Below are 26,727 nucleotides of genomic sequence, written 5' to 3' on the forward strand. Positions count from 1 at the left end.
TATTCTCTTTTTTTAGATCTTTTTTGAGATCTTTTTTTTTTTGCACTGCCGGCGGCCATGTTCCTGTGGTCTTTTAAGATGTCTGCGGCCACAGGAACATGGCCGCCGGCCTCCACGGCTACGTGGAGGAGGGCCCGGCAGCCTGTTCCTTCTTATTGAGGCAGTGGCAGATGCTGGATGGGGACGTCATGATGATGACGCCTCCCACCCACGCGTCTGCAGAGAGGAAGGAAGGCAGGCCGAGTCGGGGGGCCGCCACAGGACAGGCCGCGGCGCAGAGAGTGGAATTGAAATTAGTGGAGCCGCAGCAGCAGTAAAGGAGCCTGAGGGATAAAATACAGTAAGTTACATAAAAAAACAATATATCTGGTGGTGGTGTCATGGCATTACTTTTATATTATACAGGGGGAGCAGCCTGTGGTGTCATTATTATTGTACAGGGGGAGCAGCCTGTGGTGTCATGGCATTATGCCATGACACCACAGGCTGCTCCCCCAGTATAATAATAATGCCATGACACCACAGGCTGCTCCCCCTGTATAATGTAAAAGTAATGCCATGACACCACAGGCTGCTCCCTCTGTATAATAATAATGCAATGACACCACAGGCTGCTCCCCCTGTATAATAATTTGTGTCATGGCATTACTATTGTTATATTATACAGCGGGATCAGCCTGTGCTGTCATTGCATTATTTTTATACAGAGGGAGCAGCCTGTGCTGTCATTGCATTATTATTATACAGCGGGAGCAGCCTGTGGTGTCATTGCATTATTATTATACAGCGGCCCTTTGAGGGTGACCAAACTGCTGATGCGGCCCCCGATGAATTTGAGTTTGACACCCCTGAGTTAGTGTGTTTGCACTGTGTTGATAGTTGCCCTGGGTGTAAAACCACTATTTTCATTGCGTTGCCCTCTGTTCTATGTATACTCCAGCCAAGCATGAGAGCCCAGCGGGGTTTTGTCCTCAGGTGTCTGTATCAGGGGGCACTAGTGAGAAAGGTTTATTCTGTTATCACCTCCATTAAAGATTCACTTAGCAACTCAGCCTCTTTTCCAAGCTTTTAAACAATAACGTTATATGAAAATATGTTTGACATTGGCTTTCAACACTATTTTAGCAGAGACAATGTTTCTGCATGAAAGCTCATAATCCTAAATATTGAAGATCTGTATGGAGATTACAACATATAATGTATGCAATGCACAATATTGGGACTTGGTAAAATCCTAAAACTCCATATGAGGATGATGAGAGATTTATTCACACGTTGAGTTTAAGATCTGTTGCTTTGTGATATATTCATGTTTATAATAATTGTGATTTCCTATTTGCTATTTTTATTCTAATTGGTTTTGTATTTTATTGCTTTGATAGAGTAAAATAATTTATATGGACAAGCGCATGGTTCAAGTTGAGGGTATTTTTGTAGGCTCCTTTATTACACACCCTCCCCTTTTTTATATGAGTGTACTAATTGGAGAAACTAGTCATTCCTTATTGGAGGCTGCTGGGACTCATACAGGACAGAGGGTCACTATTGTTAGTGCCCAATAACTCCCATTCCCATGACATGCGCTCAGAACCTTTAGCCTACATACAATCACCACATAGCCACCCAGGTACAGTACATGAACTCACACGCAAGTGGAGAGGACGGTTGCTTATATAGATCACCCACCAAGTTGCATTACTTGTACAAATTTGCATATGCACAAACAGTGCAAATTGCTGGAAACAAATTCTGGAGGAACCCTCTCACAGGAAGTTTTGCGGAATGTAGCCCATAGGCCACTTAGGCTATAGACATCTGAAGGTGACGGGGCAAAACTTGGTCAATCTGACCACTTCACAGCCCCATAGAATCCTGCAGTTAGCAATGATGGCAATGCGACAGTTATGGACATTTTTTCTGCAGACTCTTCTCATAAATTCAGGGGACCTTTAATATTTTTAGGGGATATGGTGCCAATATTCATTGATGAATAGGCACCAAACTGCTTGGAACTTGGCTTATTTACTAGGTTTCAGCTTACAAAAGCATCCGCCTCCCAATTTAGGGCCTGATTCAGCCTGATTCACACCCGCTCGCTAGGCAGCGGAGTAATCATTGGATGGTTGCTCACCATCCAGTGATCCTGCCTTAAATAAAATACTTTTATTACAGCCGCTATCCGACGAAAAGGGGGCTGTTGCTGATGTCATGTGACGTCAGCTGCCCGCTCCAACGATAAGCATTTTCAGGGGGACGCTCATAAAACTCTGGGTGTTCCCCTGATGCCGTTCCCTCCCTCCCCTACCCGTGCAAACGCCTCGGCTAGTGTGATACTTGCCAAAGGCGCTTTCACAGGGGGTCTGCACATGGGCAAATATTTAATGCACTTGCACAGACCCCCACCATTGAATTCGGCCCCTTCCGTTGAAACTTGAATTAGGTTCTTGGTGGCATCTTATAAAATCTGCTGCGGGACCCAGTGCAGGGAATATTTAATGAGCCGGTGGGGACCCGCTCATTAGATATGCAGTCACTAGATATGCAGTGCATGATACGGAGTCATTTCCAAAACCCACACACACACACACAAGGGCGGATTTAGGGATGAGGGTGCCCCTAGGCACAACAATAACGCTGCCCCCCCTGTATAATTGTATTATTTTCATTGATTACTTCTAAGCCCTCATTTGATAATAGCCAATATAATGGATTAATAAAAAAAAGCCACTGTGACATGTTCTTTTATTATGAATACATGTTTACTAAGTAGGACAGTTACAGGGGCAGTATCTGCATGTCCCATCCATTTATACTATATTTTAGATGGAATATAGTACAGTACAGTGGATATTTAGCAGTTATTGGTACATTTTGGGCTGACAGTACCGTCACAGGCATCCAAGTGCCACCCCCAAACATGTGCCGCCCCTAGTGCCTCACATGCCTAATGGGAACACACACACCACCTGGAGGCATCCTTCCCCCCCTACCTGGGCAGCGCTGGGAGGAGATTGTGCTGGTGGGTAGGGGTTCCCTGCAGCGTATGTGAGATCAGCGGCTGGGTCCCTGCGGTGGAGGGGAACTATTAGTTCCCATCTGCTGTAAGGACCCTGCCGCTGATCTCACTTGCGCCGCAGGGACCCCTTGTGCTGCCGACCTGATCTGCTGCCTGGATCCCTTCCCTGCCTTGCCCAGATGATAGGATGCATCAGTGTGGGGTAATTTGCATGGTCGGTAATGTGCAGTCCAGCAAACAGATAGACCCCGCCCTGCTATAGTGAAATCCTGCCTTGCATTTGATATGCACACTGTGCCAATGGATGTGTACGCCTAGTGAAGACTTTGCAGTGGCTGTGGTCAAAACCTTTCGTAACAGGCTTAACATTGAATAGAAGACTGTGGAAAGGTGCGCTGCTTTTTTATAGATTTTTAAATATTCTTATTCATTATTATAGGTGTAATAAATGTATTACTTAATTGAAAGAAACCGTCCTACATGTGTTAATTTTGAATAATTAGAGAAACATAGCCAGCACTGGTTCCTTTCTTTCTTCTTTCACATTGAATGGGTTTTTCTATCGCAGGCTCAGAGTAGGGGGAAATTTACTAAGATGGGAGATCTATTTACTATGGGATGTTGCTACGGGCAACCAATCAGAATCTACTACTTATTCATTTAGCACCTTCTAGAAGATAAAAGATAGTATCTGATTGGTTACCCATAGCAACGTCCCACCTGAAATAGAACTCACATCTTAGTAAATTTCCCCCTTACTCGACAGCTGTGATGAATACAGGCATATCCGGCCTGTTGTTGGGGTCACACACCCTCCCCTAAAATGCTTGGGAACACCTGAACACTCAGTACTTTTTTTTGGCTCGCCTGGTGTTTCTATGGGCGCTCCCATGAAATGGCTGGTTACCACCTGCAGAAGACTATTTCATGTTGATCACCTTGCGAACGGCTTGCGAATAAGAAAAGTAGCAGGACTTCATCGCTGGAAGGCGTTGCGCACGCCTATTGTTGCCCATACGCATGTGCAGTTCATCGATAATCGGGTACTGTAGGAGTGTGCACCCGTGCGATCGGGTCTGTATTGGGCCCATAGTCTCAATTGTAGCACAATGAACAGTAAACTGAAGCATTTTATAAGCTTCTGGGAATTAAAGCCTGTCTATATTTAACTGGTTTTGCAGAACTTATTTTAGAATAACGATTAAGAAGAAACAATGCGGTGTACTTCATATATAATGAATGTGCAGTGAAAGGTATCATCAGCTGCAGTTAACTGGCTTTCTCAAGGAAAACTTGGCTACAGGATCTGATCTTTGCAGATACATCTTCAGTAATAAACTGCTAGAACTTTATGTTGTTTCCCATATTTTTCACTTCTGCAAGGCATAAGATAAAATGGGTAAGTAAGAAAATGAGTCACCTTTATGTGTGGTCTTACAGTACCATAGGCAGGTCCGGTCCAAGGGTTCTAGACACCCAAGGACAGTGGTAGCCAACTCCAGTCCTTGAGAGCAACCAACAATTCACTTTTTCTAGATCACCTAGCTGCTGCAAAGGTGCACTCATTACTGACTGACACATTATAAATGATCCACAGGTGGAGCTAATTACTTCACTTATGATTCTGTGAGGAGACCTGGAAAACGTTAAGTGTTGGTAGTTGTCGAGGACTGGAGTTGGCTATCCCGGCCCTAGGCCCTTGATGGCTAACCTTGTCACTCCATCTGTTGTTGAACTACACATCCCAGCATACTCTGCATCAGATTTAGCATGGCCAAATAGCAAAACTGAAGCAGAGCCTGCGGGGATGTGTAGTTCAACAACAGCTGGAGTGTCAAGGTTAGCCATCAAGGGCCTAGGCAAAGTTGCACAATACCACCATACAATTTTGTCAGTATTTTAGTTATTGCCCCACAATACTAAGACCATTTTTGAGAACACCAGACAATATGGAGGGCATTTCTATGACCTATTTGATTACCTATGGGCCTGTCTGCCACTGTCACTATTGTCAGTTTTAGTGACTTTGCTGGTGTTTTTCGGTGCTGCGGTCGGGAGAATTGGAGTGAGGCAGGTGATGTGCCCACATGCAGCGGAGGAGGTACTGGTTACTATTGCAAGCAGGAAAGGGGCAGAATTAAGCCTTTTTTCATTTATGACCTGCCTTTATGGTACAGGGGCCATGCAACCGATTGCTGCAATTCACAGCCCCTGCCTCTGATTGTTTTTAGTAGATAGAGGGATTTAGTGTTGTGAAGGGAATTTATGGTATTTATAAGGAAATCTTTATATGGGGAGGTCAATTATGTTGGATGGGGCTGCTGTGATAATACTATTATATGGCAGTAGGGGACTGGGAAGGGGAGGGGTTGGGACTGGAGGGGGGAGAGATTAAACAGAAAACCGCCCCCCTAGAAGAAAAGTCTAGATCCACCCCTGGCCTGATTAACTAGTACAGGGGGGTAGCATGCACGCCCTTCCCTCCCAATTTCTGCAGGCCGTGCTGGGATGTGACAGCTGACTTCCATATATGAAGTTGCAGGCTGCAATGGATGAGATGGGGACCTAGCGCGGAAGGAGGGATTGAGAGGTGCAAACACAAAAATATACTGTATATATGTATATGTGTATATAATATATATTTTATTGTATTATGATCTTCATTTTAAAACCTATGGGCCCCCTGTATTAAGTACCCTGGGCCCTTCAGAGCCTTAATCCTGCTCTGGCTGCTGGGACAGCATAATGTGTAATGGACATTATGGTGTGTGGCATAATGTGTAATTGGCATTCCGGTGTGGGGCATAATGTGTAATGGGCATTACAGTGTGTGGTATATTGTCTAATGGGCAGTACAGTGTGTGGCATAATGTTTAATGGAAATTACAGTGTGTGGCATAATGTGCAATGGACATTATGGTGTCTGGCATATTGTCTAAAGGGTATTACGGTGTGTGGCATAATGTGTAATGGTCATTACGATGTGTGGCATAATTTGTAATGTACATTACGGTGTGGGACATAATATGTAAGGGACATTACGGTGTGCGGCATATTGTCTAATAGGGTGTGGTGACTACCACAGCCAGGCAGTCAGTAGTGCTTGATCTCCCTGGCAACAGCATGCAATTTTCCACGAGGAGGTATAACAGTGAGTAGGGGAGCCGCTGCTGTGTGTTTGTGTGACTGGCAGCTGTGTGTTACTACTCTGTGTATTATACACATGCTCCTACTGGGTCACACATTGAACTGTACCAGACTCTGTTGTTGTGTAAGATTAGTATCTGATCCAGTCGCTCCATGACATATGGATTTAGTCAGAGATGTGAACCTGAGAACTTATAGCATGTTTGTCTGGGTGGTTTAACAGACCTTCACCGGTGACATGCATGAATATAATAAATGTAACAATAGGCACTTGAATACATATGGCAGAGGCCCCACCCACTTTCCTGAATAGACCAAACCCATTTTATGAGACCACACCCACTTTTCCGGGAGAGCGCGCATGAGGATGGGGGGGGATCTCCAGGAATCGATGATGTGTGAGGTGGCAACCCTACCTGAGGGCCCATACACGTGTATTCAGTAGCATTACATGGGAAGCTACTGTAGACATGTATTAGCCTAGGGCACCTGGAACCTTTAATCAGGCTCTGTAAACAGTTCATGTTTTTCAGGTCACCTAGCAAGTGCACAGGGCTACTCATTACTCACTGACACATCCACAGGGGAAGTTCATTTGTTTTGCTCGTTATTCTGTGAGGAGACCTGGAAAACCTGAGCCATTTGGGGTCCTGACGACTGAGTTTGAAAACTTGGAATCATGGGGCAGATGTATTAACCAGTAGTAAGTGCATTTCTGCACTTAACGCTGGTTAACTGGGGGTGATTAAATTTTTCCTAATGTATGTGCAGCGCACCTAACGTGCTCTAGGGACAGCATGGTGGGGCTGTCCCCTGTAATGTCCCCCAGTTTTTAGCGGCCGAGGCGATGTATTAACAGCCACCCAGGCGTTAAATCTCAGGGCTAGCGTTGTCCTATCCCCACTGCGGGGACAACGCTAGCCCTGCTGCTGGCTGCAGGCTGGGCAGGAGATCTTGCGGTAATTACGAGATCTCGCGCATGCCCATTACAGCCAGACGAGGGGAGAAAGGGTTTGCGCATGTTCAGGGCAGCAGGGGCCACCGATAAGGAGAGTCGTTAACGCTGGGCATAACAGCTCTCCTTATCGGCTGGGGAGGGGGGGGGGGGGATTATTACATTCGGCCGCTACAAGTGCCCTCTTCTCCACATTATTTTAAAACGTACATCTGCCCCAGTGTATTAAACTTTTCTGGTTTAAATCTGAAAGTTTCTATTTCAGTATTTATTTGTCCTGTGATATAAAACAGAGAATGTATGAAACTTACCACAATGGCTCATAACACTTTTACAGTAGCTGCGTTTCCTGTATGTGCAGAGACACAGCTCTGTTTCTAACCACTATTTGGTCACATCTCCTTTCCTGTTAATGTGACATGTTCAGACTCCGGAAAGAGTGAGATCACACAAGACAACACAATATATACTGAAGTGTCCTAGCCTTACATTGTGGTCTTGTATGAACAAGCGTCAGCATGCATAGAGCACATGAATAACTTGCTGGATGAATCTTATGGCAGTTAGTACACAACTCATAGAGGCAACAACACATTTGGGGCATACCCAGGGTTGCCGACCCTCCCGGAATTTGCGGAAGTCTCCCGAAAATCGGGTCCCCCTCCCGGCCCCTGGAAGGGTGGGCAACCCTCCCGGATTCAGGGGGACCCCCACTGAGCCCCCCCGATCGCGGCATTTAAATGCCGCAATCCGCGGGTCTCAGAGGAGGGGGCGGAGCTAAAATGGCACAATCGCGTCATTTTAGCCCCGCCCCCTCCATGGATATCAGTTATTTTGGCTATTTTCTGTAATGGGGGCGGGGCTTAATGACGTCACTGTTAAGCCCCGCCCCCAAACTCATAATGAAATATTTTTTGCAAGTCGGCAACCCTGGGCATACCCCATCCCCAAGTCCTTTTAGTCCCACCCCCTCCTGCGACCCACAAACTCCAGGATTTGTTTCAGCGGATCCGGGGGATGCAGGGGCTTTGGGGAACATGCGGGAGACATGCTGACCTTCCCAGGGGGCCGGGAGGTGGACCCGATTTTCGGTAGCCTAAATGCAGTTTAATGCAGATGTTTATGTCATAAAATCATTGCAGGTAATGTAGATATCCTCCAAAGTCTAACGTGTGTGTCACAGCTATTCTCTGATTGGCTGCTATGAGCATAAAGCACATTTGTACTTTATTATTAATTTCCTATTTCCCATCCTTATTATACATGCAGCAAATGAAGTAAGACCCATTAGCTAGTAACAGAGTACAGTCTGCTCTGGCAGACATTGAGGAACTAACATTTAAAATGTGTCCCATTATGTTAAGTATTTAATGCACAACATTTTATTCTAGGTTTTATTGTTGTAATCCCTTTTCATGATGTTACTTTTTTCCAATGAGTACAGTATGTAGCCACACTGAATTCTTTCAATTCTGGAACTTAAACGAAAGAAAACATATGGCATACCTCCCAATAGGTGTGATATATTAGGTTGACACCAAAATGTTAACATGCGTAAGGTTGTTAATGACAAAAAGTTGACACAGGCAAAAAGTTAACAAGGAAAAGGTTGACATATAAAAAAATGTTGATATTAGTTTTTCAGGTTTTTTTGGGTGTCATTGTCAGACAACTTGGATGATCCAAGGGCACAATAGGGATGGGAGCACCAAAATTCTAGCTCCTGCTCAGTGACATTACGTGCAGCACATGGCTGTCAGTGTAGGAGCTGGCACTTTAGCCTACACTGTCCCTGGGGGCAGCCTGCACCTCCAAGACCCCAGAGTGACAAAAGCAAGGGTTGGGCTGTGAAGCCACACCCTCCCATGTGAGCCCATGCTTCCTTTTGTGAATGTAAACCTTTGGTGCTTTTATTACTTCTTACTGCGGCACTGGGTGTGACAGTGGCTATGTTACGAGCCCCCTCAGGCGGGTCTGTGTAAATGCAGCCTGACTCTTGTATTTGTTTTGTGTTCAGTTTCATCTGTCATATAATTAGGCAATTAGCACTCTGCCTTGTGTCAGGCTGCGCACCTGCAGTTACTTTCCTCCTTAAGGGGGCTTGTCCATTCTAGCTGTTCTGATTAGACATTGCTCTGTAAATTACCCAGCCTGCCCTAAGCTCTGTACTGGTTATACTGCTTTTTTCAAGCTATTGCAGCAGAGCACATGCATGCTTTCCTGACCAACCCTTATGCTTATCTCCTGTGCTTAGTCCTTGTCTGTATACTCTATTCTACCCAGCCCTGAGTTTTTTATCTACCTGGATCCTGTTTCCCAAAGTTTGTTTGACCCTTCATGTGTCTGTGCTGTGTTTGGTCCTGTTTGTCCCAGTTGATACTTGTTCCACTAGAGCTACTGTTTATGTACCTGTGTTTTCACCCATTTGTCTGTCTTTAACCAGAACTGCCCCACAGTCTGATCCTGCTCTATGTACAGTCTGTTTCTACCCACCTGTGCAGGCTCTGCTCCGCAATCCGGTCCTGTCACTTGTCTGCATTTAGACAGTGCCTGGGACAGCACCTCTAATGCCATTGTGGTTCAGTACCCAGTGCTTGGTAATTCCATCTCCAGTGCTGTGGTGCTCGTGTATACTAGTCGCACATGGTAGTGTGCTAAAGTTTGTATGTGACTGGGACACAGACACACAAGTCTGTGTCCCAGTCTGAGTCCAGTCCTGTGTTTGCCTTGCCAAGCCTCCTGTAGCAGCCTTGTCCCCTCAAAAGTCCTGGTGGCACCGAGGTTCGGGTGAAACTAATTTACCCCTTTGAACGTGGCTGTTATAAGGGAAGCTTTGCCTGTAGGAGGCTTCAAGGACTGCTGGGCAAGTGCAACAGCTATACTGCCTTGGTGGCATCCCTAACAGGCTAGCTATGCTTCTGCTCTTAGTTTGTGATTGTCATCGCTTAAAGAGGCCCTGGAGCGGTGGTGGAACTCTTTTCCCCTGCAAAACTAAACCTCTGCATTATGTTTAAAGTATCTGAAGATCACATTCAGTCCTATTGTAGAAAATAGCCATATAAATATAATTCTTCTTCCTCCTGAATCATCCGTCAGCACTCAGGAGAGGGAAATCTTGCTTTGATGCAAAACTCTGGGGATCCATTGCTGGACTGCCCTTCCCTCTAGGCCAGGGGTGACCAAACCAATCCTCAAGATCTACAAACGATCCACATTTTCCCAATCCCCTAGCTGGTACACAGCTGTGGTCATTACTAACTGTCACATTTTCAAACATGCTGCATTCATTCCTACTATAGATCCACAGTTTACCTGAAAAACATGAACTGTTGGTAGATCTTGAGGACAGGATTGGCCACCCCTGCTCGAGGCATTAAGACTATGCAGAGTTTGCCAAAACCACTCACCCAGAGGTGAAGCTAGGTGACATGGTTGTCCTGGGGTTCCATTCATAGAGCACCAGCACTGCCAGAATCCGTACTTCCGGGTAGCACTGGGCACGCTGCGCTCCTCTGACAGTCTCGCAGGACCTCTAATGTCTGTCTCCTCCAAGGAGGCAGCCATTATTGGAGGGCTGCCACAGACAGAGACTGCTGCGCTGGCTCCCTGCCGTCAGCATCTGCTGCTTCTCTGGGGCACCAGAGGAGGGAGGAAAGTGGGCTGTCGGCATGCCCTCTATGCTCCTCGCCTCCTAGAGCTTGATATCCATCTTCCACGCCCTTCCTACACCTCTGCACTCAACCACTAACCTTGCAAAACCCAGCATCTATGTGTATTAATGTGAAAGGACTGAGATGCGCACTTTGCACTTCCATAGATGCTTCAATACCTATGGTGGTATTCTTTAGACACCACCATCAGTGCCATCCAAGAAACTTCCACCAGCCCTACGACAGGAGCAGAATTTCCACCTCAATGTAAACATTTCAGCATCCATTACGGAAACAGCAGAACCACCCAGTAATGGCCAGGGATGTCCAGCACTTTTACAGCACTGATACCATGCTCCTCAGTTGCAACTGTGCCTTACATGCTGTGTAATGCAAGTGCCGTTTTTACAGATTTAAGTTTATACGCAGTACCAAACCAATCACTCAATTGCAGGTACTTGGGCATTCAATGTGCCTCTGCATTAGGCACCCTGCCTGTTTCATTGCCAATCAGTAGGTAGATGGACCAGAGCACCTTTCCTAATACATCCTTTCTGGTGAACCAAGAAAACACAGTTACCGAGAGTGGAAGCATAAATATTTTGGCCTCTCATTTAATACAGAAGGTAAAGGTCTATGGTTAAGCATATAACTGTGCACAGTGTTTAAGAATTACATAGAGGGTGGTTATGTACTGCAGTATACAGGATGATAGATTTGATGTTCGAGAGATTATATTACTGCAATGGAAGTTTAATGGGTTTAAACTCATTATTTTTGCGCATCAGTCATTGTTCCATCAATATATAAATCAATCTGCATAGTTTTCACTAGGATTCTTGGAGCCAGAACATTCTGACCTCTATTATGATAAATATTATTGGATGATATAAGTCAACAAATTGTAGGATTTTATTAAGTTTAGTATTGGGACTTTATTCCAAACACATCACTCTTAAATTAAATAAAATATCATTAAAGGGGTTGTACACATCTACCTATGTACTCCTTTGTTTCTGACTACCATATTAACAGGAATATAGTCACAAAGTCACAGATCTGGGGACACATTTGGGCTCGGTGGCTCGCTGCGCTCGCCACACCAGGGGCGAATTTAGGGGTCAGGCCACCCCTAGGCAAAACATTTTTTGCCACCCCCCCCCCTATTTAGCATATTCATTATGTTATGTTATACATACATATATATTTTTACAAAAACAAATATTACAACCCAAAGGTTAACATATAATAGACAGCACACCTCAGTATAGTCAGCAATTTAATGTCCAATTAAAAAAAAAAACACATAGCACAGCAGCTGAGTAAAAATATGATAGAATAATCACTGGGGAATCACAGAATAATACACACACATATATATATACATATATATATATATATATATATATATACACCTATACATGCGAAGAAATAGGAGATGCGCACAATGAGCAATAAATTCAATTCCTTTATATAATAAAACAATAGCTCACGTACAGATAGGTTTTTAGTGATCAGCTTGCCAGCATAAATAGTAGCATAGGGTGCAGTCTCTCCCACGTTGAGTCAAAGTCGCAAGGCTCTCGATCCACCGGACACGCCTCTACGCGTTTCGTCACTTGATTGGACTTCAAGTGACGAAACGCGTAGAGGCGTGTCCAGTGACGTTGACGTGGGTGGTCCTATCGACGGTGGATCGAGAGCCTTGCGGCTTTGACTCAACGTGGGAGAGACTGCACCCTATGCTACTATTTATGCTGGCAAGCTGATCACTAAAAACCTATCTGTACGTGAGCTATTGTTTTATTATATAAAGGAATTGAATTTATTGCTCATTGTGCGCATCTCCTATTTCTTCGCATGTACTGTATTGTGCCGTGGGATCGGCCATCGGAGAAGCTGCACCGTACAGCTTGAAAACATATTGGAAATATTGAAAGGACTAGCGCGGCCTATATCTCTTCCTGCATATACACCTATACATATACATATATTATACATCTAATGTACAGGTGAGCAGTTACCTGGAGGAGGCCATATTATTTGCTCAGCTTTTCAGAAACACTGGGGTTAATGATCCTGGCGCTGACTCTTACCCACATCGGAGCTGTGATCAAGGGGGTGAGACTGCGCCCGCTGGCACGAGAGGAGTAGGGCCACTAGGGAGAGAGCAGTGGGTGTTAGAGACTGCCGCCGCGGAGGAGTGTGTTGTTAGAGGAAGAATGCAGCATGCAGCCGTGGGCGGGAGGAGGTGAGGATGGGTGCTGGGTAGTGTCTCAGCTCAGGCTGTAAGCCGAGTGGAGCCGTGCTGGGATGACGCCGCTAAAGCGGGACTGCAGTCCTTCCTGTGCGACTCTGAGCGGGCAGCGTCGCTCGTCACTCACCGCTGCCTGCTCCACTCGGCCATCCGATCCCAGTGCTGCCACCTCAGTGTAACTCACAGGCAGCCTGGCTGCCTGCTGCCGCCCATAGAATATACCGCCCCCGCCACACTATATAAAATCAACTGCATGGTTGACTATACAATTAAAAATCGGGTGTTTACAATGAAAAATCGCATCGCATCGCATGCCTTAAATAGTGGCATGCAATGAAAAAATCGGGCGCCCAGATAATACATAAGTACCAAAATGACTTATATCCAAATGTAGATGAGTACCAAAGCAGTTAGTAAGATACACTATACTTGGTAAAGTGCTGGGAAATGGTGCTAATGATTCAATGTAAATGTATCTATCTCTCATTTCTTTTTTCCCCAAAAATGTGACAGTGTAATGTGGGCTAGGTGACATGAGGGAGATTGCTAGACTAATGAGGGTGAGAGGGAGATTGCTGCTATTTCAGGGAGTCTCCTGCAGAATGCAAGAGGGTAGGCAACTATGATTTACAGTCAATTCATGGAATTATGACCAAGCCAACAAACTGGCTTAAAACCAGTCAAAGTAATGTTAAAGCGACATGCATGCCAGTTAGTTAATATTGTTCAGATAAATATTATTGCTAGCTTAATAACAACTATCAGTGTAACAGTATCTGGGTTCTTTTGCAATAAAAGAAGAAAAATTGCTGTCATTATAACAGTCTGGTTGTTCCTCTCACTCTGACGGTGCTCACAACATACTATTGAAGCCATCTCACCTGACACACTCACTTCATTTATTTGGTAGCCTGACACACTCACTTCATTTATTTGGTAGCCTGACACACTCACTTCATTTATTTGGTAGCATTTGTAAGCATTTTTGTGTGGGTTTCTTATTCCATTTTATTATTATTATTATTATTATTATTATTATTATTATTATTATTATAATTTATTTATAAGGAGCCACATGGGTTCAGCAGTGCCTGACAATACATAGATGAGCAAAAATACAAGAAAACAGTGAATGACAGTACAAATACAAGTTATGAGAAGTATCTGGTAAATGTTTAGTGCTATTTTAACAGCTGTAAAGATATTTTAGAGAAGCACATGAGGAGAGAGGGCCCTGCTTGTTAGAGCTTACAATCTAAATCCCATACTTTAAAAAAGAGAGAGAAATGGTGTGTATCAACCTTAGGGTTGATACCAGGCGCTGCTAAGAGGTTTCTTCAAATTTAGCAGCAGTTTTGATTAGGATAGTCAGTCCTTAGAAAATAACACATAAAAAGCAAAAAGAAAAAACTGCGCTCTGAGGAAAAATTTGCCAAACAGTATGATACGTGATATTATTTATTCCTATAAAACATTACATACAATACTTTAAAACAACATGACATATAAAATATTTCATGGAATACTAAAAAAAAAATAGTGCAATTTGATAAAAGATGCAATATTTTGTTAGGGAATAGCACCCCTCTGATCTTCCTTAGTAAGGCTGTGTACACACGGGGGCAATTATGTCTAATATCGCAGGCAATATGGTCGCTGAGCGACCATATTGCCCACGATGGGAGTGTGCACCGGCGATATATCGCCGGGTGTGCACTCCAGTTTTCTCCCCCGTAGTGATAACTGGTCGCAGAAACATGCTCCTACGACCAGCTGATTTCCACTGCCGGGCTCCCCCGGCAGTTTCTTTTTCATCAGCGGCCATCTCTGGTAGCTGATGCAAATGGGACACTGAGCGATATATCGCTCATCGCAAGGGATATATCGCTTAGCGATATATCCCCCCGTGTGTACGGGGCTTAAGGATCCTGTTCCTAATGGGCTCAAAATGGAGTGGCAATGAAGCCATAATGGGACAGTTATTGATGTGACACTCACGTATGGCAGGGTATTGTTGCTGTGTGCTTGCAGCAGATTGAAAAGTCCCCTTTGGAGTGTAGCAAGAGTCTTGTCCTTAGTTGGATGGCTTCAATCCGGCCCAGGCAAGGGCAGAGTCCAACAGTTGAGTCCTGGTTCAGGTATCCAAATGGAGGTGGTATTTTGCAATCCACAATAATGGAGGAAGGCTTGAAGAGGGGTGCTCAGCCTCTGACGCGTTTCACTGAGGGTCTCAGCTTTTTCTGAGACCCTCAGTGAAACGCGTCAGTGCGCTGAGCACCCCTCTTCAAGCCTTCCTCCATTATTGTGGCAAATTGTTCTTCATAGCGCAGTTTTTTTCTTTTTGCTTTTTAAATCCCATACTTGCCTAGTTTTGAAGTCTATTTTCGGGCATATTATAGTTGGAAGTAGAATTCGGCACAGCATGCAGTGGAGGGGTTGTGTCTTGCTCTACCAAAAGGGCGTGTCTAGTTCCATACATAGGTGTATAGGTGCTTAAATACTTGTTGCAAGATTCTTCTACAGTAAATAACATTATTAACTATTTAGTTTGGGATATTTAGCATTTATTTATAATAACATTTCTCCCTGCAATATTGTGATTATTTTTGTGCAACTATTTGCTGTGATATTTGTTTCCTTCAAACTCCTCATAGTGATGAATTATGATCGCAATAGCAAAATCTTTCTCTAATAGGCCGTTTAACCCCCTCGCCAGCCGCTCGCCCAAATGTATGTTCCGGGAAAATACTCACCTCCATTCCCCGCAAATGATGCCGTTTTGATGGCTGCACTCGCCGTTTCCACCTCGCTGAAAAGAACGAGGTGGAAGCGCTGGTGAAAGGGGGTTAGTTGAATAATGACCAGCAAGCTATGACGGAGAGCAATCGGCACTGTCATTCCTCACTACAAATGATTGAATATACTGCATTGTCTATCTCTTATACTGTCACCATCTGGGAGGTGCGTAATGAAATTACTTACATCCAAATGTAGATGGGCCCCAAAGCTGTTAGTAAGATCACCTGTACTTGTTGTATTGTGATATACTTGTTGTGTTGTATTGTGTTTTATAAGTGGTTTCATAGACGTGGCCAAGAGAAATCTAATTTAAACTGCATGTAGCCATATGGACCTCTGTGCTTTATAACCAATGCAGGGAAATGTCACTGATTCCTGTGTCTAAACCCCATGCTTTTATCGTTGTTGGGCCTGATTCTGAATTGTATGCAGAAGCACAAGCAGCTGTGTTTATTGGCAGGCGCCCATCTGTGACTTTATGTAATACTCTACCACACCTAACCTCTAGGCTACAGATGACTGTTGTGGGATGAATTCTCATCTCCTTACCTCCTGCATGGTCTCTACAACCATTGCTGGGACAAAGTGAAGACAAGAGGGGAAGGGGAGAAATGTGGGCCAAGGGTGTGTGGGGAAGGGGGGGCCATCAGTTGGACAGTTGGAGAAAGGGCAGGAGTAGGGGGAAATACATAACCAAGATGAAAATAAAACTGTACATAATATACTGCAAGTCAGTCTATGTGAATGCATTGTAAGACTTGTATCTTTGTTGTTAGCCTGAGGACATGTAGCAGTGTGGTTGGTAATTTGGGAGTGGCAATCCATCAGGAAGCACCCCAATGCCAGGATGATGTTTTAGATGCCAGGGCTTAGACTAATTGTTCTTCTGTATCCAGTTAATCAGCTTAGAAATCTTTACAGTGCCATACCTGTATATTGCAGTGCCCTGTACAAAACGCCAAATCTCCACCAGTGCCAGTCCTGATGCACTGCCAATAGTAGGAAAACATGAACAGGAAGTTGGGTGCCGAGATTGTCATTGGGCACTGTGAGCCGCACCAGTCATCCCATAGGCTTGGCACTTGCGCAGCAGCCAGGCCACCCACTCGTCCTTGAGCCTTCAGTCTTTGCCGCATTCTAGGTGCACCACTGGCTATTTAGGATTTTTGAAGTCAGACAGGAAATGTACATGGAGGAAACAGTGTAAACACCTCAGCAAATATTGTACTAAGCTTGGGAGAGATAAAGTGGAGTACTCTCTCCTCTTGTGCATTCCTTAGAATATATATCTCTATATATATTTCTGCCACCCTGATAATTGCATCAGTGTCCTGTATTGGCAGAGTATTTGTATGATCGTGCTGTGTGGTTGATAGATAACACACTTAGAAGATGTAACCAGCTTAAGATTTATTCAAGTGATAAGCTTGCAGTGTACAACGGTACTTCAGTGGTTAACTTCACATGGAATATAACTGATGCAGGAATCACAGTCACAGGTGTTACTTATCTGTTCCGTTCAGCTTGTGCAGGGTTAATGGCAATGACCGGTTTACACTGGCGGTATCTCTCCCAGTAACGCTACTGCTACACAGGATGGATCTCCCTGAGTGAGTGACGCGCTGGTAACGGGGAATACAGCAGGACTTGCTATTACACGCTCCGGTGCAAGTGAAGCGGCAAACCAGCATGGAGGACGGGACACACACGCTAAGGCACACTCTATCACTTCCTGAGAAGGGGAGAGGAAACGCTGCCAGCAGGGTCAGGGGACTCTGCCATGCTATTCGCTATGCAAGCTGTCACTCAGGGTGACACTCTAACTACAGTGGCTGCAGAGGGACAAGGCAGTCTGTAGGCTGCTCACTAACCAGGGATATGGAGACAGACGCGGAGCGCTGCTTTCTAACATTCCCCCTCGCTCAAGGCTGTCTTCGGCTACATAAAAGAACATAATACAATACTTTGTCCTTTGTTATACCTATAACCGAAAATATGGTTAGAGAGAAAGACACTTAAGACATCAAAAAACTTCAAATCAACATTTTGGATTTAAGCAAGTCCACAGTCCTTCACGAACTTAATAAGCAAGTTTGTCGACAGTCCTTTTGTAAGCATGTCAGCAACATTCTCTTCGCTTGCAACATATTCGGCATCGATGGACTTGCTCTCCACTAGTTCTCTGATGAAGTGGTGTCTAATCGCAATGTGTTTTGACCGTCCATGGTGCTTGGTACTACAGGAAAGATCTATTGCTCCCCTGTTATCACATGCGATGCTAATAGTCTCTTCTTCATAGAGTAGGCCTAATTCACACAAAGTCTCTTTGATCCAGAGTGCTTCCTTAGATGTCTCTGTAAGAGCCATGTATTAGGCCTCAGTTGTTGAAAGGGCAACAGTTGGTTGCTTTCTACTTGCCCAGCTAACTGCTGCTCCAGCCAATGTGAACAGATAACCGGTATGAGAACGTCGATCATCTTCATCTGCTCCCCAGTCAGCATCACAGAAGACCTTTACATTTGAGTTGCTTGTCTTTGTGAACTTTAGTTTCAAGGAACTTGTACCTTTTAGGTATCTCAGAATCCTCTTCACTGCGATCCAGTGTTGCCTTCCAGGATTTATTGCAAATTGGCTCACCCGACTGACTGCATGAGTGATGTCTGGATGGGTTCCAATACTTGCATACATAAGACTTCCAACCACGTTCTTGTAAGGAACATCTTGCATTTCCTCTACCTCTTCTTGTGTGGTTGGTGACATACCTTTTGTCATCTTGATACTTTTGTCAATTGGTGTATTTACTGACTTGGAGTCTGCCATCCCATACTTTAAAATTGTTGCCTCGATGTACATTTGTTGGTCGACTGTGAGTCTTGAACACTTCTTGAACAATTCTTGAACAATTCTCATTCCCAACAAATTATTTGCTGGGCCTAGGTCTTTCAACTTAAATCTCTGTTTTAGTTGATCCCTCACACCTGTGATGTGATCTTCGTGACCTGCTATAAGTATATCATCCACATAGACTGCTATGATGAACAACTTTTCTCCCAGACTTTTGTGATAGAGGCAGTGGTCAGTCTCTGATCTAACAAAATTCATTTCAAGTAGTGCTGCATCCAATTTTATGTACCAGCAACGACCACTCTGTTTTAGGCCGTATATAGATTTCTTCAGAAGACACACTTTCTCTGTCTGAAGCTCATCCTCATTGTAATGATCTGGTGATTCCATATAGATTTCTTCAGCCAGTTCTCCATTCAGGAATGCTGAATCGAAGTCTAGTTGGTATAGCAGTAAGTTATGTAAGGTGGCGACTGCAATTACTAATCTAAGAGTGTTATACCTTGCAACTGGTGAGTATATCTCCCCATAGTCAATTCCGGATCTCTGAGTTTATCCCTTAGCAACAAGACGGGCTTTGTAACGGGCAACTTCTCCGTCCGAATTTAACTTCTTGCAGAAGACCCACTTGTTTTTGACTGTCTTGCGGTTGCTTGGCCTATCTACTATGGTCCAAGTGTTGTTTTCTTTCAGTGCTGATAGCTCTGTGTCTATTGCAGATTTCCATTTCGCCCTATCACTGCACGCTTTCGCTTCTCGAATACTCTGAGGTTCACTGAAAGCAATGTTCGCATACTCTTCATCATACCTTCTGGCTGGTATGCCCTTGTTGCTTCTTACGGAAGCCCTGTTTGTTGGTTCGCTTCTCTCCTCTGTATTTTCCATTTCAGGCATGCTTTCTTTTTTGCACACCTCTACTAGTGCTTGCTTTTCTTGCTCTTTTGCTTTTGTGAGTGGTGCTGTTTCTTGAAATATCACATCTCTTGATTTCAGAAGACGTCTGTTCTCTGCATCCCAGAGCCTGTACCCTTTGCTCTCTTCACAATAGCCTAGCAGTATGCACTGTTTTGATTTTGGGTCAAGTTTCTTTCTGTTCTCCTTTGGTATATGCGCATAAGCTTTGCTCCCAAAGACACGGAGGTGACTGATGTCTGGCTTCTTCCCAGACCAGGCCTCTAAGGGGGTCTTTCCCTTCACGGCCATTGTAGGTGTTCTGTTTTTCAGGTATACTGCAGTAGATACAGCTTCTGCCCAAAAACTCTTCTCCAGGCCAGCATCATTTACCATTGCTCGTGCTCTTTCGACGATTGTTCGGTTCGCCCTTTCACTTACGCCGTTCTGTTCAGGCGTGTAGGCCATCGTCAGCTGATGCTTTATGCCATGTTTCCTGAGAAAGTCAGTTAGTGCTTTATTTTCGTACTCTCCCCCATTGTCGGATCTCAGGGCTTTTAGCTTTAGGCCCATCTGAGTTTCCACTAGGTTCTTGTACTCCACAATTTTCTTGACTACTTCACTTTTCTTCTTTATGAAGTATACGTGTGTCATCCTTGTGGCATCATCGATGAGAGTCATGAAGTACTGTACTTGTAACCGCTGGTTGACTCCTCTTCCATTGGTCCGCACACATCTGTGTGCACCAGAGCTAACTGTGATTCTGCTCTACCTGCTGACTTGGGAAATGGGTTGCGGGTCTGCTTGCCTTTTATGCAACTCTCGCACACAGGTCTTTCGGTGTCTTTCACTGTAATCCCTGTTGCCATCCCATCAGCTAATTTCTGGACATTGTCATATCCTAAGTGTCCCAAACGTCTGTGCCAGAGTTCCATCGACTCACTTTCACCAGAGGCTGCCAAAGCTACACAATCGTCTTTGTCTAGGACGTATAGTTGGTTGCATCGGGTTGCTGAAGCGATTACAGTCCCTCTTTCATTATGCACCATACACCTGCCCTTTGCAAACTTGACTCTGTAGCCTTTTGCCTCGAGTACGCTGATAGCGATGAGGTTACTTCCCAATTCTGGCACGTACAGGACGTCTTGGATATCTGTGACTACTGTCTGTCCCTCAAATCTTAGTCTCACTGTGATTGTCCCAACACTCGATGCAGTAAGGACCTTTTCACCAATCCCTGTAACTGTTGTGGGTGTACACTGTGTTAAAGAATTGAACCACTTCTTGTTGCAGCTGAAGTGTCTATAGGCTCCCGAGTCCATGCACCCGCAATCCCTCCTTGGCTTGTCTGCTACATTCAGTGCTGACTCGTTCTTCTTGTCATGTCGCTTGTGTGTACCACTAGTGTTCTTCATCCTGTATTCTGAAGCCTTGTGCCCTACTTTGTGGCACACATAACATTTGAATATGCATTTCTTGGGTTTTGCACCCTTTGCTACTAAGGCAGAACCCTCAGCTATGGCGTCCCTGTGGATTCTTTCTTGGAACTGAAGTAGCTTAGCCCTCACAACTTCTGTTGTAAGCTTGGTTTCATTTAACTCTAGTGCGACAACTAGGAAGTCAAATTCTTCTGTTAAGTTCTGCAGCATTACCATCGCCACTTCTTCCTCATCCACTCTTGCTCCTACACATGCCAATTGCTGAGCTATCGATAGTATTTTATCAATGTAATCGTTCATGTCCTTGCATGTATTCAACTTTGTTCCATATAGTGTGCGTCTCAAGCTTATCCTTCTCATCAGGCCTTTATTCTCATAAGCACCTTGTAGAGTTGTCCACATGTCCTTAGCGGACTCTTTCCCACAGATTGTAGAATGAACATGCTGCTTCACAGCCAGGCCTATTGTGACAATGGCCTTGTCTACCTCTTCTGGGTTTGGACTATCTCCTGGGGCTATTGTGACCTTCCATAGTTTCTCCCTTTTAAGCTGCATTTCCATAGCAAACTTCCATGTAGTGTAATTCTCTGAGCCTTTGAGTTTTGGAAAGTTCATGCTATGCCCTGTGCTGTGCATTCTCGTTAACTCTTTCACAAATGTCAATTTAGAAAATAATTCCTTTGTGTTCTTTTATGTACTGCGCTAGCACTTGGTCTTTAGGGGGTTAATCTTCGCGCACGTGACGTGCTGGGCCCATAACCTATTGGCAGAGTATTTGTATGATCGTGCTGTGTGGTTGTTAGACGACACACTTAGAAGATGTAACCAGCTTAAGATTTATTCAAGTGATAAGCTTGCAGTGTACAACGGTACTTCAGTGGTTAACTTCACATGGAATATAACTGATGCAGGAATCACAGTCACAGGTGTTACTTATCTGTTCCGTTCAGCTTGTGCAGGGTTAATGGCAATGACCGGTTTACGCTGGCGGTATCTCTCCCAGTAACGCTACTGCTACACAGGATGGATCTCCCTGAGTGAGTGAAGCGCTGGTAACGGGGAATACAGCAGGACTTGCTATTACACGCTCCAGTGCACATGGAGCGGCAAACCAGCATGGAGGACGGGACACACACGCTAAGGCACACTCTATCACTTCCTGAGAAGGGGAGAGAAAACGCTGCCAACAGGGTCAGGGGACTCTGCCCTGCTATTCGCTATGCAAGCTGTCACTCAGGGTGACACTCTAAATACAGTGGCTGCAGAGGGACAAGGCAGTCTGTAGGCTGCTCACTAACCAGGGATATGGAGACAGACGCGGAGCGCTGCTTTCTAACATCCTGTTCCCTGATGCAACTTTCTTTAGTTACCACTTGTCTTAAATTGCATTGTACTGTTATTTGTTATTTAATTGTTTGTTTGTTGGTCTTTACTCATTTATGTGTTGTTAGGTGCTTCAGAACCCCTTGTGGAGCCATGTAATTAAACTATAATAATAATAGTAATAATAATAATAATAATAATAATAATAATAATAACTGCTATTTTACAGGGTGTGTTTGAAAAATATTAGTTATGATTGGCTGGTGCATTATCTCTGTCGACATAGAGATAATGTACCACTTTATCTCTCTTCAAGACTTAATAATAAGACCCCATTGTTTGGCCCCATTTAAATAATAAAATATTTCTGAGGGGATTTGTGCGAAATTAGAATCATGAGCAGCATTTGTTCTTTTGCAAATGACCTTTTAAGTTTTTGGCACATGGCATATACATTACTCACGTCTCTATTTCAGATGTTATTGATATAGGAATGTGCACAGGATTGATATCATTATTTTCGTTTTCCCATTCTCCATTGAAGTGCAGGTCCTGGACCCCATAGATTTATATAGGCATGGAACCCTTTTAGAAAAAAAATTAAGTTACAAATTAAATGATTCTCATATTGGGAACTACTGTACCAACTGTATTGTATAAACATAAGCTTATTACAAAACACAGATGCCTCATTAAAATACCCTGCCAACCAGCTCCTAACTGTCATGTTACAGGGACCAGTTCCTTTTCCTTACCTTATTGCTGTACCTTTGGATTTTGTTGGACACTAAGCTGCCTTGATAAAGGTCCCCAGTGGACCGAAACGTTGGCAGGCTACGCTTGACTGAAAAAACTTGGACTTGTGGTAAATTTGAACTGTTCATTCAAGTCTGGTGAGTGCTGTTCTTTCCCTTGGACGGACCTACCTCTGTTTATATAGTACTGTTCTTGCATTGCTATTGAATAGCACCCCACCGGCCACCACAATTGAGGGTAAGAGTGCAGGGCTTGGATGATTGTGTATATATATATATATATATATATATATATATATATATATGTGTATATATATATATATATATATATAATATAGTTTATTCAGTGAAGCGTAGCCTGCCAACGTTTGGTCCACTGGGGACCTTTGAAAAGCTGGGAATTGCAGTAATTTAACGCTGTGGCCGGGGAGATGCGGGGGTCCTGCGGAATCCAGGAGGATTGCACACCTTTCCGAGACCTATAAGATATGATATATATAATATAGAAATTGGCGTCAAATCAAGCAGCGGCACTCCACAGGTCAAATGCAAACAAAAGTGTATTCAGAAACCAAAGTTTCAGGGTATATAAACCCCTTTTTCAAGGTGTACAAGATCATAAGTGACAAATATAGTTTATATACTTTAACAAAGTGTGCTACTCACAGGTCCGGCTCCACAGTGTCCCGGTCCTGGCGGAAGTGTAGGGGCGGTGCTGGCTCGGCTCTCAGTGTGTAGTTGTTGAATCGCCTAAAAACGCTTTTACAGCATATGCCAGCACTGCCGGGCCGCTTAGTGCGAGGGAGACTGCGTCTAAAAAAACAAATGTGAAGATGTCAATATTAATACTAAGTGACAGTGGCAGTGAAACATCATAGTTACTGCTAACATTAGTTTAAATAACCGATATACTTCACAAAAAGTAGTGATTAAGATGCTGCCTAAAAAATGCAGGTTTTTGGTGGTGGCAATACCTTGTAACAAATATCACTGGCCAGGGGGCTGTTAAATATAATTTTCACCAATTTTTTACTTCGAATAAATAGACCCTGAAATAATTTATCACTTTCTCCTCTGCAGTCAGGAACATCTTAACAGCATTGAAGGCCCTGGGCAAAGCAATGCACTGGTACCCTTACCCACCCATTCAAAAATATGCACTCTGATTGGTGGATAGCTCCAGTCGTGCACCTATCAGCAAGCTAATAGACATTTACTGTCTGGATGCAGGCCGGGAGTAAAGGCCCCATCCACGATGGCAAAGTCTCGGGGGACAGGATCGCATACAATACATTGTATGCGGCCCTTTTGCATGTAATGTATCATATGTGATCCTAGCAGGGGCTACATGCTCCAGCAAATGGTCATGGCAGCCCGTGGGATCTCCGGCTGCGATGTGGTGCCCACAGGAACGTCACGGGTAAATGACATACGATGTGTCACTTTTATGCGATCCATTGCAATAATGCGTGTCTATTATATAATGATCATCTAAGCATTTGTATAAATCATGTTTTTGTAAGCATATACAGTAGTTCATTTTCCCCCCTCTTTTCCACTGTTAGGTGGAGACTATGCCTTTGGAGACCCAAACCATTTATTCCACTGTTCCTGAAGATGCAGATCAAAAGGTTGAACATTTATTAGTGAAAGAGGTAAATATGAAGCATTTACATAGTAGTCAAATATAATACATTGTACTGTCCATATGTTAATCTGACTTAACAATACATTTACTCAGTCCTTCCAGCCTCACAATAGCTTCTCTGTTACTGTGGTCGGTATAACTGGGGACTATGGCCAGACTCAGGGACATGAAATGTGACACAAAAATACGTTGAATTCAAATGAAACATATAATGTATCAATGTGAAGAGATATACTTGAAGTGCTTAAATGCTGCCATGGCAAAAGAGATGGAATCGTATTTACAAATTGTGGGAACAGCTACTTATCAGACGACCAGAGTAATATGTTACATACTTCCCGACACTTCGTCTATTGTCACAATGATAAGCAGCGTAGAGATGTTGGCTAACAGACAAAATTGTGGAGGGTCTTAATAATAAATCTCATAGCCTTGCACCAATAAAATACTATGAAAGGGATTATCTACAGGTCATGATAGACTCAGACTTCCCTAAGTAGCGAAACACTTCTAGGGATGGGTCTCAGGAACTGAAAAGAGCATAGAAGACACCTAGTTTTGTTAGAACAAAGTGTTATAATAAACATACTGTACATGAGTTAATGAATTAGGTTATCTGGTAAAGGGTTAACCTGCCTTACTAGACCTGTATGACTTGGACATTTGCTGCATCTAATGGTACAGTAGCAAGACTTTATAAAATGATGCAGTTGTGATATCATATGTATGTCAAGAATAATGTAAAACATGTTCAGAATGATATGTTGGCATCCATAGTGTCAACAATGTTAATACTGATATTTTAGAATACACCTAATCCTGACTCTCATTGCAGCCTAACCATATCTGTAGCCTAACACTAAATGCATGTGTCGACATTGTTATGACGAAATTTTAAACATATCAACAGTGTGTTGGTGTTGACATTATGCAGCAGGATGTATTATTGTTTGAGCTTGCCGAAGGAGCGGGATGTCGGCTAAACTCAGACTTTTTTAAAGCGGCAGTCATTTACAAGGGGTGGTTTTGCCTTATAATTGATTGCCGCTCTGAAAACATTTTTTGAGTTTGGCCGTCATCCAGCACCTCTGAAGAACCCCAACTGTATTACATCTTGCCAATGGTGTCCTGATGGGAACCCAATGATGCATAGAGGATTACAGAATAAAGAGGGTTATTTTGGACTCTATGTTGTTTCTTCTTTTGTTCCACTTAATTTTTTTATTACTATCAATCTGCTAGAGGCCCTTATTCTGATCGGTGCGGATATTCCCGCATTCTTACGGTGCGGTCCGCACGCCACGGTGTTTTGCCGCGTGCGGCCATCGTCCGTAGAAACGCCCACGTGTCCTCCGCATTCGGACGGACTCACTCTTTAAGAACAGGGCGTGTTTACGGACGACATACAAACCATGCGTGTGCGGGAGAAACACTCCGATTCGGCACGGTATTACAGAGTATTACAGAGTATGCTCGGGAATACCGCATCCGAACGGGAGCCAAGCGGTGCTACCGCACGTAAGCGGAGTATTTACGCCAAACAACCCACTATGAAGTATCTTCTGCTATACATCACATGACCCACTTATTCAATTACCTATCCTCATAAAAAACTGCTTATTTGGAATTGGAATCAATTAGATTCCAATATATCCTTACAAGCATGCCTAACACATGCATTGCACACATTAACCCTTACAGCAATTGAAGTGCAATGGTTTCAATTAAAGCACTGACAAGCGTCCTATTAGTGAGTAATGAGTAAAGGAGTAGATTCTATTGGGTTCAGGTGTTAATGGTTGTAGTCATTAGGCGTACGTTCGCCTACCGCATGAACGAGTGGTGTACGCAAAGCAATAGTACACTTGTGGACACCGCACATTTCTGCCCTTTTTGATCGCGTGCATTCGGAGTGGTTTCCGAATGTACGCCCCCCAACATAAGTGTACTCCCCCGTGTCCGCCCATGTTTCCGCCCCGTTTTGCCCACTTTGAAACTACGCC

At 44.0% G+C, this 26,727-nt stretch overlaps 1 protein-coding gene across 5 annotated transcripts in view; it reads left to right on the forward strand.

The window, feature by feature from the left end:
• Positions 1-26,727, forward strand: part of DOCK10 (dedicator of cytokinesis 10) — a 341,015-nt gene that overhangs the window by 134,253 nt on the left and 180,035 nt on the right. For all 5 annotated transcript variants that reach the window (XM_083177979.1, XM_083177977.1, XM_083177976.1 and 2 more), the window contains one exon: positions 24,642-24,731. In XM_083177979.1, coding sequence (XP_083034105.1) covers positions 24,642-24,731 — 90 coding nt within the window. The remainder of the gene's footprint in view (positions 1-24,641; positions 24,732-26,727) is intronic.

Source organism: Crinia signifera, chromosome 3 (genome assembly GCF_055691185.1).
Source record: "Crinia signifera chromosome 3, ASM5569118v1, whole genome shotgun sequence".
Taxonomy (NCBI): Eukaryota; Metazoa; Chordata; class Amphibia; order Anura; family Myobatrachidae; genus Crinia; species Crinia signifera.